This window comes from Vulpes lagopus, chromosome 1, assembly GCF_018345385.1.
Source record: "Vulpes lagopus strain Blue_001 chromosome 1, ASM1834538v1, whole genome shotgun sequence".
In the NCBI taxonomy this organism is placed as follows: Eukaryota; Metazoa; Chordata; class Mammalia; order Carnivora; family Canidae; genus Vulpes; species Vulpes lagopus.
The window spans coordinates 35,366,767-35,383,395 of NC_054824.1; the positions used below are offsets into that span (position 1 = coordinate 35,366,767).

At 36.5% G+C, this 16,629-nt stretch overlaps 1 protein-coding gene across 1 annotated transcript in view; it reads left to right on the top strand.

Annotated features, from left to right (window-relative positions):
• The window catches only part of IMPG1 (interphotoreceptor matrix proteoglycan 1), a 134,574-nt gene that overhangs the window by 49,726 nt on the left and 68,219 nt on the right, over window positions 1–16,629 (top strand). Inside the window, exons 8-13 of the mRNA XM_041747463.1 lie at window positions 504–562; window positions 4,289–4,309; window positions 5,847–6,102; window positions 6,905–6,975; window positions 7,398–7,542; window positions 8,192–8,270. Coding sequence (XP_041603397.1) covers window positions 504–562; window positions 4,289–4,309; window positions 5,847–6,102; window positions 6,905–6,975; window positions 7,398–7,542; window positions 8,192–8,270 — 631 coding nt within the window. The remainder of the gene's footprint in view (window positions 1–503; window positions 563–4,288; window positions 4,310–5,846; window positions 6,103–6,904; window positions 6,976–7,397; window positions 7,543–8,191; window positions 8,271–16,629) is intronic.

A 16,629-nucleotide genomic window follows, 5' to 3' on the forward strand; every position in this document is an offset into this window, starting at 1 on the left:
GTGCCACCTTAAAGTTATTTCATACTCTATGTAAAGTAACCATTAAAGCAGATCAGAATTACCCAATTGCAGCTTTTCTTTTTCTTTCTTTCTTTTTTTTTTTTTTTTTAAAGAGAGTAAGAGTAAGAGAGTGTGGGAAGGGGCAGAGGGAGAGAGAGAAAATCTTAAGCAGGTTCGATGCCCAGCATATGGAGCCAATGGAGGGCTCCATCCCCTGACCCTGAGGTTATAATGTGAGCAGAAATCAAGAGTCAGATGTTTAACCAACTGAGCCACCCACGCACCCCTCCCCCACCAATTGCAGCTTTTAAATAAATACCAAAACACTTTCCTCTGGGTTTCAGAAATAACTAACAACAAAGAGTTTGGCCTCAATAGTTGCTTCAATTTTCCATTTACATGTTTTTCCCCAAACTCATCAAAAGTGTTTAGGCTTTTTCAGTTACGTAAGATCTGACCCAGTAGATCCAAAGAGTGTTTCATAAACTTCTTTCTTTTTGCAGATGCAAAAGGTATTTAAGAAACTTCCAGGATTCAAAGAAATCCATGTGCTAGGATTTAGGTAAGTAAGAGAATCGGACTCTTCTCAATTTTTAAATTACTTTCTCCCTATCCGCTTTTAAAAGCAGTGTCATGAGGATTATAAGGTTCCTTTCCCCCTAGTTGTTTAGCCCTGCCAATCCTGAAAACTGAATACATTTCAGATAAAGGAATTGTCTAATTAGAACATGACTCTACGTGATTTTTTAAGGGATAACACAGGAGGTGTATTCCTTCCTCCCTTTGGAGTAAGAAATACTACTCTCTGCAGAGAACTCCTCTACTGTCCTTGGCAATGTTATTAACAAACCTCTTAGGAGAACACCTCAGTAGTGACAGGTCAAAAAAAGTAGCAATTAAGTTACCTTGGTGTCTGATTGCTTGATTCCCTGTTGAATGCTAAATATCATCATCGTTTAAACAAATCAGGCAGACCCTGGAGACTCAGGTGAAACTAATAAAAAAATAGTACCTTTGGGGATAAGGAAGTTGAAGGGGTATAAAGGGACAGAGGTGGAAGCAACACTTCCCAAAATATTCCTTTTATTATCATTTTGACAGATGAACTGTGCAAAATGCATTACTGTGCAAAAATTATTAAATTATAATTTTAAATAAAGGGAATGAAATCAAAGAATGGTGCCATGCTAAAACAGGGTTCAGTTATCTTCCCATGGCTTTCCTACAGGCAGGCCTATATCCACTAGCATCTCAACACTCTAATCTGGGGGGGTTCATGATTTTTGGCAAGCTTTGCATTTTCTAAGTTCTCATTCAAAACATCTACAGGCCGGGTCATAATATGATGTTTTTTTTAATGTACCACAGGGAATCTGTCAGCCTTGGCTTGCCTAAATGAGAGCCCCTGCCCCAGGGGGGATTTGTAAAGTGGGTAGAAAAGGCCTCCCTCAAAGGACTATCTGGCCCCTCCATTGTTGTCTGAAATCTAGAGGGTGCCCAGAGCAAGTTTCCATGCTCACGAAGAATCGCTTCTGGGCAAGCTCCATGGTTTTTTTCTTTCCAAAGCTATCAGGCCCCTCTGATTTGTCTGACTCTAGAGAAAGAAAATATTGAAAAGTGAAAGTTATAAAAGATGAAACCCTTAATATGTACCACAGCAGACTCATTTTTCTTTATTTCAAGATGCTGTTCCACAATATTCCATGTGAAATCAGATGGATTAGAAAGAAATAAAAGGTGATAGTAGAATATTCTGCATAGATGGCAAGGTCTTCTAGACAAACCACTGCAGCTAAAGAGCAGATGTTTAATTTAAAGCTGAAGGAAATGATAGGAACAGTCCTCTTGGTGAATGTTCAAATTGTTCATTATGCCCTCCCTTCAAATAAATGAAAAACTAATAATAAAAAAATCTATTTTAGAAGAAAACAAAATGCTAGGATGATGAGATTTTGCAAGGTAAAAATAGTGTATCCCCTGAAGCTGCATCTTTTCCATGTGTTTATCTCTATAAGACTTTATTCTTATTTCTACCAAAGATGCTTATAAAATAAATTTGACCATATATTCTCCATGATTTCCATCATGGAATGAATATTTAGTCAACCAGAAAATATTTTGACCCTGAATACTATAAGCAATATGCTTATGAGTGTGGCAAGCTTTTAATCATAACTAACAATTCTCAGAATATTGTAAAGTAAACTTAGTATGAAGGAAATCACTTTCTTGTGGAGCCAGACCCCTTAAAAACCTATGAGTCTCCTGATAATGTCTTTATGTCAGCTCATTGGTATGAAACCTGATCTACAATTTAATAAGTACGTTTTTCATCAGTGACCTCATTTGATTCTCCCAACACAACTGGAAGTTGTGAGAATTTCTATTATTAATACAATTATAAGTATAAACAGAAAAATATCTACTTTAAATATACTTTATCTTTTAAAACAAATATGGGAAACTATTAACAATCATTTAATCTGGTTAGAGGGTATACTCTTTCAAAGACTGATTCACACAAAGTCCACAGCACCTTTATTTGGAATAGCCAAGGACTGGAAACAACCCAAATGTCCATCTACAGAGCAATAGATAACACAAATTGTAGAATATTGTTACTGTAGTCTACTACTTAGCAGAGGAAGGAACTATTAGAATACACAACAATATAGGTTCATTGCAAAATAACTAGGTTGAGTGAAAGAAACCAGAAGAAAAAGACCATATTATGACTCCATTTATATGTAACTCTGGAACACACAAACTAATCTATAATAACAGAAAACAGACCAGTAGTTGCTTGGGGAGGGTGAGACAGAATGGATAGGAGAGAAGGATTTCAAAGAGTCATGAGTAAACCTTTGGGAGGAATTAATTCTATTGTGGTAATGGTTTCACAGGTGTATGGTGTCAAACTTATCAAATTGTACACCATCAACATGTGCAGTTTGTTTCATGACAATTATATTACAATGCAATAATTTTTTTTAAAGAGCAGGACTAGGGTCTTAGCTCAGGGTGCCCTGCCTCTCTCCAAACTACAAGCTGCTGCTGAAAGAAGCAGGAGGCAGGCCCTAAATGAATGTGTAGTTGGTACAGAAAGAAGTCCCTCCCAGACAGCAGCCCAGTTAGATAGTCATACATTCTCCCCTGCTTCTACAGAAGGAAAGCAGTAGCAAAGTTTATTTCAGTCTTATTTTATCAAGGGATGAAATTTAAATAAATTCATACGCCAGGCAGAAAGAGCAACACAAATCCCATCACATGTGTAGAATGTCTTTGTCAACAAATATCATCTGAAATGTAAAACAAGAAAACTGAATATAGTTATAATATATAAAACTGAATATAGTTATAAACTAAATTCATATATATGTCCAGAGGAGTCCAAATTATATCTGTCAGCTTGATGACCAAATGGCCTCCAAATGGTGGCATAGCAAATGGGCCCATTATGTTGAAGTCAAGCATAGCAAATGGGCCCAGGCTTGAAGTCAAGCAGGACAGGGCTTGAATCCTGGTTCTGCACCTTCCAACCAAAAACTTCCCCTCTGTGTGTGTGTGTGTGTACCATTTTCTGTAAAATGGGGACGACCCTGTTGTTGAAAAGATTAAATTAGGATGCATATAAACTGCCTGGTGAGGACCACCCACTCAGTAAACAGGTGTTTATTTTTCTTGCAACCTGTTCTATGATGAATTGCACCATTCCCTCAAGGCTTACTGATTAAAGAAATTTGAAAAATAATCAGTCAACAAAACACCAGCTCCAGCATCCAGTCTCAGATAAATTACCTTCAGGATTAAATTAATCATTTAATGCTATTCAGAGGGAGAGAAATTCATTTATAAAATACTTTCTTAAAAAACTTCCTGGCACCAGCACCACCCAAAGTGTAAGATGTATAGGATATATATGCCTCCTCTTTGGGAAGAATATGAAGAAATCAAAGAGTTTAACAAAGAGAGCCAAAAGTACATACAACCTTTGAACTAAGTCTGAACCCTAATCAGAAATATCATATAATTCTGTTTATTCCTGAGTTTCATATGGCTCTCAAAATTCCCATTCAAATTCTGATGGCAGTTAATGTATTTCCTTCAAAGCTCTGGGCAAACATGGGAAACAATGGGAAAAAAATCTCTCTCTTTCTCTCTCTCTCTCTCTATTTCTCTCCCCTCCCCCTTTCTCTCTGGTATGTGAAATGATTTAGTAAATGTCTTAATAAATTTCATAAAAATTCTCTCTCCCTTGCATGTTCCCATTGCATATGATGAAATGAAGACCAAAGAAAAGAAGAGAGGGGTAATTTGGACTTTTCTAATGTTTTGACATGTAGTACCTCCCCCCCCCCGAAATTTATATGCTGATATTTTACAAATAATCTTTACATATAAAGTCTAAGATAAGCCAATGTATTTTATTGGTGTCTTTCTTAAATAAGAGGAATTGATCAGTTATTCTGCAGTACAAAAAAATTCTTAAGTCAAAATCACTACGTGAGATAAGTAGGTAAACAATGATTTAATCAAAGTGTATTCTGCAAAACTCAAAATCTAATTAGAAAACCAAAAACATATTTCTGTGAAGCAAGCATGTTTTAACAACTTCTTAAATTCCATTTGTGATAGGAAATTGTCTGTCAGAATGCACACTTGTATAAGCAGCCAACTTTAGTCTGGAATAAGGCAGAGAAACTAATTTGCTCCTTAATTCCAAGGTCAGTTTGAATTGGGACAGAGCCCACTATACCTTGGAGAGCTCAGTAATAAGAATCCAGCTTTGGCTTCTATAATTGACTAGTGAAATAATGAACTGTAGACTCTGACTGATTATGTGGCCCAGAGAACTGCCAAGAGTACACGTTATCAGTTCCGTGGCCTTTAAAACTCTTTTGCATCCCTTTGTGTGGATTTATGGCATAAACTAAAAGGTGAACCTGATCCTAGAAAAAAGAGTTTTAGAGAATCCTATTTCATTCTTATATGCAAAAAGGCATTTAATCAATAAATATGATAATAAATATGGCTAATCATATACTACTTCCCTTTTTTTCTCATACCTTTCTTCTAAGATGTTACCTTAAAAGCAGCTTGAGGGAAAAATTATGTTTGATTTACAATTTTGTTTTTTAATTAAAAAATATGTCTTGAGGGCAACCCCAGTGGCTTAGCGGTTTAGTGCTGCCTTCAGCATGATCCTGGAGACCTGGAATTGAGTCCCACGTCAGGCTACCTGCACAGAGCCTGCTTCTCCCTCTGCCTCTCTCTCTCTCTCTCTTTAACATATAAATAAAATCTTTTAAAAATACGTCTTGAAAGAAGTAGAAGAGAAATAACCTTAAGAATCAAAGCTTTGACTTGGTTACAATATGTACATACTACTGTCCCACTGCTGTATCCTATGCTGCTATTTCATAGACCTTCCTAAAGAAGGCTATTTGTAGATAAAAGGACGATTCATCCTTCTTGCTGATTGGAACTTCATGACTTTACTTATAAGGCCACCAAAAACACTGGTGAATAATAGCATCTCTTGAAAATTAATGCTTTTTCATAAAGAATAAAGTAAAAAAATCTGTGATCACTTGATTCAGTTAGTATCCAGTCTTCAAGCTGGACTTAACCTTCATCCTGACATTCTATCTAACAACTAAAATATACATCAATTCAAATTTCAAATTTCTGATAAACATTTAAACGAGTTGTAAAGTGGGGTATTCTTTAAGTGCCCATCAGGAAAGAGGATGAAGCTGTCTGGAATCTTTGTAGCACCATTATGACTGTCCTTATAAAGCATGTAACAATGGGTTTGGATGGTATGTGTCCTCTGCTGTCTATAGTTCAAGCTCCGTAGAGACACGAGTTATGGCCATCTTTACGAGAGACAGTGCAGAAGTAAAAAGCCCTGCAAGTGACCACCTGTCTTTTGATTCCAACAAAATTGAGAGTGAAGGAGTCCCTCAAGGAATGATGGAGGAGGACAAGCAACCAGAAATCTATCTCACAGCTTTAGACCTCAAAAAGCTGATCAGCAGAGCACTAGAGGAAGACAAATCCTTGGATGTGGAAACAATTCAGTTCACTGATGGTCAGTTGGTAATTTCATAATTCTGGTGTTACCCTCATTCTGACAATGACGTTAGGAAGTGTGAATGTCCCATGGTCACCGTCATTTCAACTTGGGCCTTATAGAGTCAATCATTTCTGTGACAGGCACATCATGAATAGTGTCAGTTCTCTTTCCTCACTCCAACCTGTGTCTCATTTGATGAGCCATTGGTTGATACTTCACATCAAGAATAGGTCTAGGAGAAGCCGAGAGTTTCAGTTCAGCAGTTCAACTACAGTCATCCAGTGGAGTCCAGATGGAAAGAAGCACCCATGAACAGTCCTTTTGCATTGGTATAACCCAAACAGATTCCCTCACCTAGCAAATTGGTTAAGTCCCAGAAGGAAAGAGATGGCACATTCAAATTAGGACAACATGAGGAGAGTTTGATAAAGGAACTGTTTATAAAGTTTTTCCTAATACACAAAAGAATACAGAAGTTCCCTGGTGCCAGAAACAGGAAGGCCTCATTACTACTTCTAGGCATGAAGGGTTTGCCTAATGATCTAAGCCTTTCCAAGTGGGCAAAAAGGCATTGATATAGTCTATATAAGTCAACCTCCCAGAGCAGAGAATAGCAGGGAGAGGAGAGGGAGAGTGGATCTAAGAAAGTCAACAAGATCATCAGGCACACCCAAGATTCTCAGAGGTGGTACCTGGAGGGACCTATGAGCCTAGCACTTATTATGCCCAGCATTCTTGGCATGATAGATGGACACTAGAAATGCCATTTTAGTATGATGTGGCATGAAACTGGTATTCTCTGCCAGTTCTATTTCTCTATTTTAGATAGTCAAACTCAACACTGGTAAACATCTGGGACCACATGCAAAGCAAGGGAATCTCCTAGGCAAGAGAAGGTAAGCTTCAGATTCATCTTAGAGACCATCTGGTACTCCGGTTTGTCTCTGTTCAACCTTCTGGGATATTCTGAGAATCAGGTTTCAAGGTAGAAATAGGATTCTGCAAATGGTCCTTGGTTCCAGTGCTTATTCTAGCTATTTCTTTTTGTTAGCTTCATTATAACTTCATCCCCACTGGCCTAACCAATCAACTTGCCTGCCTGATCCAAATCTATACAATAAAATTAAACACTTTAAAATTCCACTTTAGTGACTATTCTTATCGCATAAATATACAAGATGTACCCCTTGCATCTGTCCTTTAATATATTATTCACATCAATGACCATTAGTTTATGTGATGCTCATTTCTTAATGATTTGCTATACAAGTCCTTAAAAACTGATTATAACCACACTTTTCAACCTTGACTATTTTAGTGCCCCAACCACAAAAGAAAAAAATAAAAAGAAAGAAATACTCAAACCTTGTGATTTTTCACCTGCAGAATTTTGGGGGTTATTACCAGGCTCCGATCCTGACTTCCACTCAGTGCTGCCTACACTTCTTACTGATAACACAAAGGTAAGTGAGTTTGCTGTTCTTTTGTTCTTCAAATAGGAACAAAGCCTCAAAATCTTCCATCAAAAAAACTTTTTAAAATCCGCTTAAAGACTGAACAGAACAAAATCTTCTTTGCAATGCTAATTATATTTTTTCTGTTTTTTACAAGCAGCACTTTGTTGCCCCCTTCCAATTTCTGTATTAATAAAATATAATACAACTTACATTTCAAATATTGTATAACTCAAAGTTTTCTTCAATGTTAGATCTTTGTTTTAGTTAGTGTCAGGATTTTCTATTTTGATAAAACAAACACATGTGCATGAACTGGAAAGAATACTTAAAGCAGAATATATAATATTGACTTTCAGAAATAAATATAAACATAAGCATGATAGACAATTCAAAGTATTTCAGTTATTAGTTAATCCTCCCAGGCAGACTCAGTTAGCCAAGAAGTCAACTGATCATATTTTACCACTGTATCACTGCATGTTTTCCTTTCAGGAAAAATTTCTATATCAGAACCTGTGTCAGAATCCATAGTAAATTCAAGTCAACTACAAGATGATTTGACTAAATTTAAATGAAAGAAATACAAAGCATAGCCATTCTGATGTACAGGGAAATGTCACTTCTCAACATCTGTCTTTCTCAATTCATTCTTCAGGACGCTACTTTGAGTCCAGAACTTCCTCTTGGTCAATCCAGGTTTGAGACATTGGACAAAACAGGACACATTATACCTGGTGAGTTTTTTATCACAAAGTCTGTGTTAGTTCTTTGTGTTCCTCTTTGAGGAATCCATCTATGACACTACCTCAAAGACTAGTGGTAAAGTCATCCTCAACTCAGAAGAAGGTTTCCTCATACCAGCATTTCCAACTGAAGAACAATCCATTGAACCACCCTCTTCTGAAGAGGAGGACACTCTGTGCCCTTCCTTTGGCTCTAGGCCTTAGGCCCACAGAGAGCACTGACTTCCCTTTCCTGATGGATCTGGTGAAGAAGCTGAAACCAAAACAGTACCAACTGCTGCCCACACAGAACAGTCATCTCTACAAGCCTTCAAAACTGAGAGACCATCAGGACAAGGTAAGTCATAAGGCCCACGTCCACAACAAGGGACTATGGCAACACAGTATTAGGTCCTTACGGTCAATATGTGTGTTCTGTTTGCCACGTACAGGCTGACCATTCATGCCATCTGTTTTGCTACATATGTTTCTTTAGTGACAATTAGCTCATGTGTAATTGAAAAATAAGGATGTCAGTAAACATTGGTTCACTGTTGAATTTCCAAAACTGTTCATTTCTGAAGCAGTAGAGTTCAACTTTATCACAGTTAAAAAGGAATTGTTAGCAATTTATGAAGACTTTAAGAAAAAAAATGAAATTCTGCAGCAGTCTTTTTTTAGTGCAAGAAGGAGCTAATTTAGTGGCTTCATGAACCCCTATGCTTTCCACTTTATACAGCTCTCTGGTGAAATTATACATAAAAATGTCTTTAAGGAAACATGAACCCTAGGATATAAGGCTGATAAGAATGAACTGTGATTCTAAGTGCAAATAACAGAGGAAATTTGTTATAGCTGACTTTTTAATTTTTTAATTCTTTTTAAAGTTTATTTTTTTTAATTCAAGTATAATTAACATATAGCTTTATATTCAACAATTCTATACATTTCTTAGTGCTCATCAAGATAAGTATACTCTTGGGATGCCTGGGTGGCTCAGCGGTTGAGCATCTGTCTTTGACCCAGGGTGTGATCCTGGGATCTGGGATCGAGTCCCCGCATCAGGCTCCTTGCCCCTGCTTCTCCCTCGGCCTATGTCTCTGCCTCTCTCTCTCTCACTGTGTCTCTCATGAATAAATAAATACAATTTTTTTAAAAAGATAAGTGTACTCTTAATCATGCCCCCATGTACCTCCCATCTAGTAACCAACAGTTTTTCTTCTGTGTTTAAGAATCTGGTGTTTTGTTTGTCTTTTTTCCTTATTCATTTGTTGTTTCTTAGATTCTACATAAGAGTTAAATCATATAGTATTTGTCTTTCTCTGATTTATTTCACTTAGCCTTATATACTCTAGGTCCACCTATGTTATTGCAAATGGCAGGATTTCATTCTTTTTATGACTAATATTAATATGACTATATATGTATATATATACATATATATACACACACATCAGATATACACATATATCTTCTTTTTTTTAAGGTTTTATTTATTTATTCATGAGAGATACAGAGAGAGAGAGAGGCAGAGGGAAAAGAGAGAGAGAGAGAGAGAGAGAGAGAGAGAGAGGCAGAGGGAAAAGCAGGCTCCATGCAGGGAGCCTGACATGAGACTTGATCCCAGGTCTCCAGGATCAGGCCCTGGGCTGAAGGCGGTGCTAAACTGCTGAGCCACCCGGGGTTCCCTATGCCATATCTTCTTTACCCATTCATCTATTGATGGACACTTGATGGACACTTGCTTCTATATCTTGGCTATTGTAAATAATGCAATAAACATGGGAGCGTATATATCATTTCAAATTACTGTTTTCATTTTCTTTGGGTAAATACACAGTAGTGGAATTACTGGATCATATGATAATTCTATTTTTACTTTTTTGAGGAAACTATTGTTTTCTACAGTAGCTGCACTGACTTGCATTCCCATAAGCAGTGCACAGGATTACTTTTTTCCACATCCTTGCCAACACTTGTTATTTCTTATGTTTTTTATTTTAGCTATCCATTCTGACAGGTAGAATGGCTAAAGTATCTATCTCATGGTGGTTTTAATTTACATTTCCCTCATGATTAATGATATTGAGCTAACAATATGTCTGTTGGCTAACTATATGTCTTCTTTGGAAAAATACCTATTCACATCTCTGCCAATTTTTTAAATTGGATTATTTGGTGTTGAGTTGTGTAAGTTCTTTATATATGTTGGATATTGATCCCCTACTGAATACATTGTTTGCAAATATCTTCTTTCACTCAGTAGGTTGCTTTTTTGTTTTATTGATGGCTTAAAAAGGAAGTTTAAAATGGAGGACACCCTCTGTGCCCTTCCCTTTTGTTTAATTGATGGTTTCCTTCATTGAGCAAAAGCTTTTTATTTTGGTATAGTGCCAATAGTTTAATTTTGCTTTTGAAAAGCAAAATTAAAATTAAATTTAAAAATTAAAATTAATTAAAATTTAAAAATTAAAATTAATTTACTTTTAATTTTGCTCTAGAAAAACATTTCTAGAGCTGTTGCCAAAGAAATTACAGTATTATGGTTGATGTTTTTAATAGAATTGTTACTATTTTAGTTAGGTTTCTCTTTACAAAATTCTATGGGTTTTGAATGTTCTACCTTGGTCCTATTTTCCTCATAAATTCTGTGTGCAATTAGTATTCAATCTTGTGGAATACAAGTTTTTTTCTCAAATATATATATGACATGAGAGCAGAACCACCTATAAAGATTATATATGGCTTACATGATTACCAGTGAATAAATGTGAACTGCATGATATAATTATCTACTTCTGTACTGCAAACCATCCCTGAAGTTTGTGGCTTAAAACAGCAATCATTTATTTTGCCCATAAGTCTGAAATTTGGGTAAGGGTTAGTGAGGACAGCTCTTCTCTGCCCCATGTTGTATGACCTAGAGTATTTTTTTTCCAATTGATTCACTCACATGGCTGGCAAATTAGTACTCAACCACAACTATTGGCTGGTGGAGGGGTGGGTGGCTCATTTCTTTTCTATATAGGTCTCTTTAACAGGGCTACTTGGGCATCCTTAAAGCATGGCAGCATGGGTTTAAAGAGTCAGTATTGCAAGAGCTGGAAGGTGGAAGCTGCCAATCCTAACAGCTCAGAAATACTTCTTCACATTCTAATGGCTAGACAGCCATAGAGCTTATCTTAATTCAAGAAGAGGGGACATAGACTTTTTCTCTTTATAGGAGAAATATCAAAAATTTTATAGCTATTTATAATCCATGACTATCCACATCAACCACTATCTTGACTTTCAGATTATTTAAACATTGGTTGTAAGGGTGCCTGGGTGGTTCAGTTGAGTTAAGGGTCTGAGTCTTGATTTTGGCTCAGCCTATGATCTCAGGGACCCAGGATCAAGACCCATGTTGGACTCTACACTCAGTGGGGAGTCTGCTTGAGAATTTCTCTCCCTCTCTCTTTACCCCTCCCCCTGCACTCACTCTCTTACTAAAATAAATAAATCTTCCAAAAAATTAGAAATAAAAAGATTAAAGTTGTATAAAACAAAACAAACCTTTATAGTAAAATGGTTGATAGTAAAAGCTCGCTGGATTCCTTTCTTTCATTATGATATCATAAAGCCTTATTAAAGTCAGCATTTCAAGTAGATTAATAAAAATGATACTACCTGTAGGATGACTGTGCTATTGTATTTTCAAAATTTCTTTACTATTCTCATTATATTTATACATTCCTTCCACTCGAGATTATACTTTAGAAGACTAAAGCTGGAAGGAATCTTAGACATAATCTAGTTAAGCTACTGTGCTTCATGGTTAAGAAAAATCAAGGCTAGAAATGTGAAGTGTCTTGTTCCAAGGTCACACCACAGCTGGTTGCAAAACCAGGACCATCTGTCAAGTGTCTTCCACACATTAAATTATGTTTGGCATAACTACCCCATCATTAAAAAAAAAAAATTCCCTCAAACTTGCTTTGCCTTTTACCACAGCTTCTTTAATCTCCATTTTGCTACACTGTAATTTTTTTTAAGTTTTACAAAGGTTTCACCTCTAACTGTACATTTATAAGGACGCGATTCCACAAAAATCACAAATGGCTTCCTAATTAATCAATTTATCAGTCTCATTTCCATCTTTATTTTACTTGATCTTTCTGGCAAGGGCTCCTGTCGATCACTCCCTTCTTGAAACCCCTTCTTCATTTGGCTTCCACAAAATGACTTCTTGATTTTCCTCATATTTCCTGACTCCTCCTCTTCAGTCTCCCGCACTAGGGCTTATTGTTAGATTTTTTTACAATTTGCTTGTTAAAATCCTACCTCATTCAAAAAAAAGATTTATGATGATGTACAGACATATAGGAAATACAATAAGTTTTTATTTTAAAGAATTGAAAAAAATGGAAGAAAAGACAAAGCAAAAAAAAAAAAAAAAAGTCAGACGACTCCTGGAATAATAAAACAATTTTGGAACTAGGTAGAGGTGGTGTTTGTACAACACTGTGAATTTACTAATTCACAATTACTGAATCATTCACTTAAAACTTTGTTATGTTGTACCTCAATAATTTTGTAAAATCAGATGACTCTGTAGGGGAAATTGTATACAAAATTCCCCTACAAAATTGTAGGGAAATTGTATACAAAAGTTCTTTAAGTTTGCTTTGGGTGGCTCATGAATTTACCTCTGAATTTCTTAGCACTTCCTTCACTGGTGAGACATAATGAATGGCAAAGCCCAGTTCATTACAGCATTTTTGTGAGGGGCTAGGTTCTAACAGTCTGCCTTAATTCAAAGATTGATTTTTAGAGTATCTAAAGGGATGAATGTGCTGCATAACTTTTAGTCAATGCTCCATAAATAAAAATTATATCTCATAACTCAGCTTTTGATTAGTATTGATCAAGAAGCACTGCATTTGCTGACATGGGCCTAGAGTTCAAATATTCTATGTTGCCAATTAAAGACAGACTCATATGCTTTCATAATCAGCCTAGCTGGGGAGAGAAATGTCATGTCTTAATGAAAAATGAAGAAGGGTTCCTAACTAAGAAGTATCCTAATAAAAAGGTATTCCACTTATATACATGGAAAGGGGGGGAGGTGAGTGCAGAACATAAGCATTCTAGACAAGACCAAAGCTTCCCTCCCTCATAAGATAGTTCTGGGTCTCTCCCATGCACAGGTAAAATGACAACCAGGATTCCAAGGTTCCTACACCATGGTATTACTGAGATAAATTTAGCCTGGAAAATTGTTAAGGTTAGTGTCACCAAACACCCACCAAGCCATTAAAATCTCAATAAAGCACTCATAGAAATCTCTCAGTTTAAGCAGTTTGACTTGGTAGTTAATCCCTTGAGATAAAGTACTTGCAAAATATGCCTCTAGAACACTAAATGAATTGGTATCTTGTATAAAATTCTAAAATCTATTATTAACATCTTGGGGAGGTAGTTGATCCTAAGCCACTTTTTCTTACAGAGTCAATTAACTATTAAGATCACTCTTATTTCATAAAATGAGTCATAAAGTATAGGAAAAGCTCAACATCCTGTCTTCCTCATAACATGCATCCGACCTGTTCAAAATTTTATTAATTTTTTTGTAGTTTGGTTTGGTTTGATTTGTTTTAGGTGTGTGTAAGCAGCAATGTATTTTTTATTTTCACTCATTAGAATGATCATCTGATCTATCAAAAGAAAAGCTCTTTAGTGTTCTCCTCCCAAATTACAAACATTTTCATTTACTGGACATTCCATTTAAATTGTAAGCCAGATCTCTTGATGAATTGCAACATTTTTAATGGTGAAAAAGCAAACTTCAGGCAGAGCTATTCTGCTATTGGACATTTTTTTGTCATTTATTCCCCTGTATTAGTCAGGGTTCTCCAGAGAAACATAACCAAAAAGATATTTGTATCTATTTCTGATTTTTTTTTAGAGAGGGAGGGAGAGAGTGGGAGAGCAAGAGAAATAGAGGAAGAGGAGTAGAAGGAGAGGGAGAGAGATTCCCAAGCAAGCTCCACACCCCAGCACAGAGCCTGATGCAGAGTTCGATCCCACAACCCTGAGATCACCACCTGAGCAGAAATCAAGAATTAGATACTTAACTGACTGGGCTACCCAGGCACCCCTCTGTATATCTGATTTAATATTAAGAATTAAAAAAAAATTAAAAAAAATAATAATATTAGGAATTAGCTCGTGTTGTTATGGAGGCTGAGAAGTCCCAAGATGTACCTTTAGCTAGCTGGAGACCCAGGAGAGCCAATGGTGTAAAAATTCCAGTCTAAGTCCAAAGGCAAGAAAACCAATGCCCCAGCTCAAACACAGTAAAGCAGAGAGAGAGAATTCTCCCTTACTTAGCCTTTTGTTCTATTCAAGCTTCCAACTGTTAGATGAGGCCCATATTAGGGAGGACAATTTCCATATACTCTTCAAATGTTAATTGCATCCAGAAATTCCCCCACAGACTCACACAGAATAATATTAAACCAAATATCTGGGCACCCCATGGCCCAATCAAGTTGACACATAGCATTAGCCATCATGTTCCATCTAGGTAATACATTAAAATTACCACACATTTCCAAATTTTCTTAGTCTCACCTCAGCATTTGACTCCACTGAAAGGAATCAGTGAGATGAGCTAAACTGAATGAACTCAATAGAGAACATGGCTGTTAATGTTCTACAAGGTTAAGGATTCAGTCTGTCTCCGTTTTTTGCAATATTGTCAGTGTCCAGCCAGATGCTTGGCACATACTAGGCAAGCAATTAATATATGTTGAGTAATTGAAGGAGTAAGGAATGAATTTGTATTGTAATACCTCCATGAAAGTCAAAGTTGATATTATTTCCCTTTTTGCTCTACCTGCTAAGAAGCTCAGAGAGAGCCAATTTAATGATCCAGAAATAGTAGTCTGCTGTCTATTCTGGTCATACCACTCACCACTGCCAAAATATGCCATCCATATTCATGCTTCTGTGACTTTACACAAATTATTTTCTCTCATGCCTATCAATCCCTGTAATATCCCTCCATTCTTTTAGCCTGATGACCTCCTACTCATGCCTTACGTTCCAGCTAACATGCCACCTCCTCAGAGCTCCCTGAAAAGATTCATAATTACCATTTGTTTCCTGACTCCATAACAAAAAAGTATTTATACTGCCATCAAACATTTACCACTCAGTACCGAAATTATTAATATGCATGTCTGGTATCCCTTCAAGACTGAATTTCTAAAATGAAGAACATGCTTAAAAAGGAAATAAAAAAAAACCTCCTGCACTGAACACAATGTTTGTCACATGATTGGGGTTTCATAATTATTTGTTATTATTGTCAACTTTAATGAGTCTATCACTTTTTAAGTCTCAGACTAAAAACGCCTGGAAGGTACACCCTACCTTGTGTCACTCCTGACATAGCAAGAGACAACCTCACATGTAAGGTGATATAAAGTGCTACTCCTCACTGGTAAATACCTTTATCCAGATAAGAGTGCTGAAGAACTTTAGTCAGCTCCACTATATATGATGTATCAACTACCACACTGATTAATGTGCAGGCATGAAGTGAAGGAAATATGCAATCAGCCACTTCTCCTAGTCAAAAACTTTTCATATCCTAACTCTTAACCATGAAGGCCTGGCAAAGATGTTCTTTAAGTTGCCCCACTTTAGGATGAAAGGACAATAGTTAGACTTGGAAAGATTTCTAAGAAAAACTCAGCTGAACTTTAAACTACCGTGGTCAACATTTTTCCTTTCCTTCTTTGTATTTCCAAATTGAGGATCAAACAGTAAGTTTCCCCAGTAGGACTATGTTGCTGATAAAAATTGTTCAGAGATCTATGAGGAAAATATCATCTGAAGGAAGGAAGGAATGGCCATTTGCCTAAGGCTTGCAATTACACTTGGTCCGTAGATACAATCTTCACAATGCCCTGAGAAAGATTAAAAGTGAATTGAAGTCCTTCCAACTCTCTAATTTAGTAATTCTAGATTTTACCCAGATGTCAAGTGAGATAGTACGGGAAATTCAGCACCCTGCCCCAAATTTCAGCAATTCCCAAGAAACTTTGTTTTCTCACTCTCTGCCCCTTATGGAATTGATATTACTCTACTTCCCTGCTGCACCATGGGAAGCCCTATTCTCTCAAAACTCCCTTGAGTGATCATTCTTTCTCTGGACTTTTCCCAATTCCCTCCCCAAGTTATGATCCTATTTTTTATGCAAAATAGTGGTCTGTTTAATCTAACATTTTACTGAACTGAGACCATATTTCTAAGATAAATTCTTCCAATCCTTCAAGAGCAGGAGCAGGTAGAGGCAGTTGCCATTAGAAATTGCATCTTT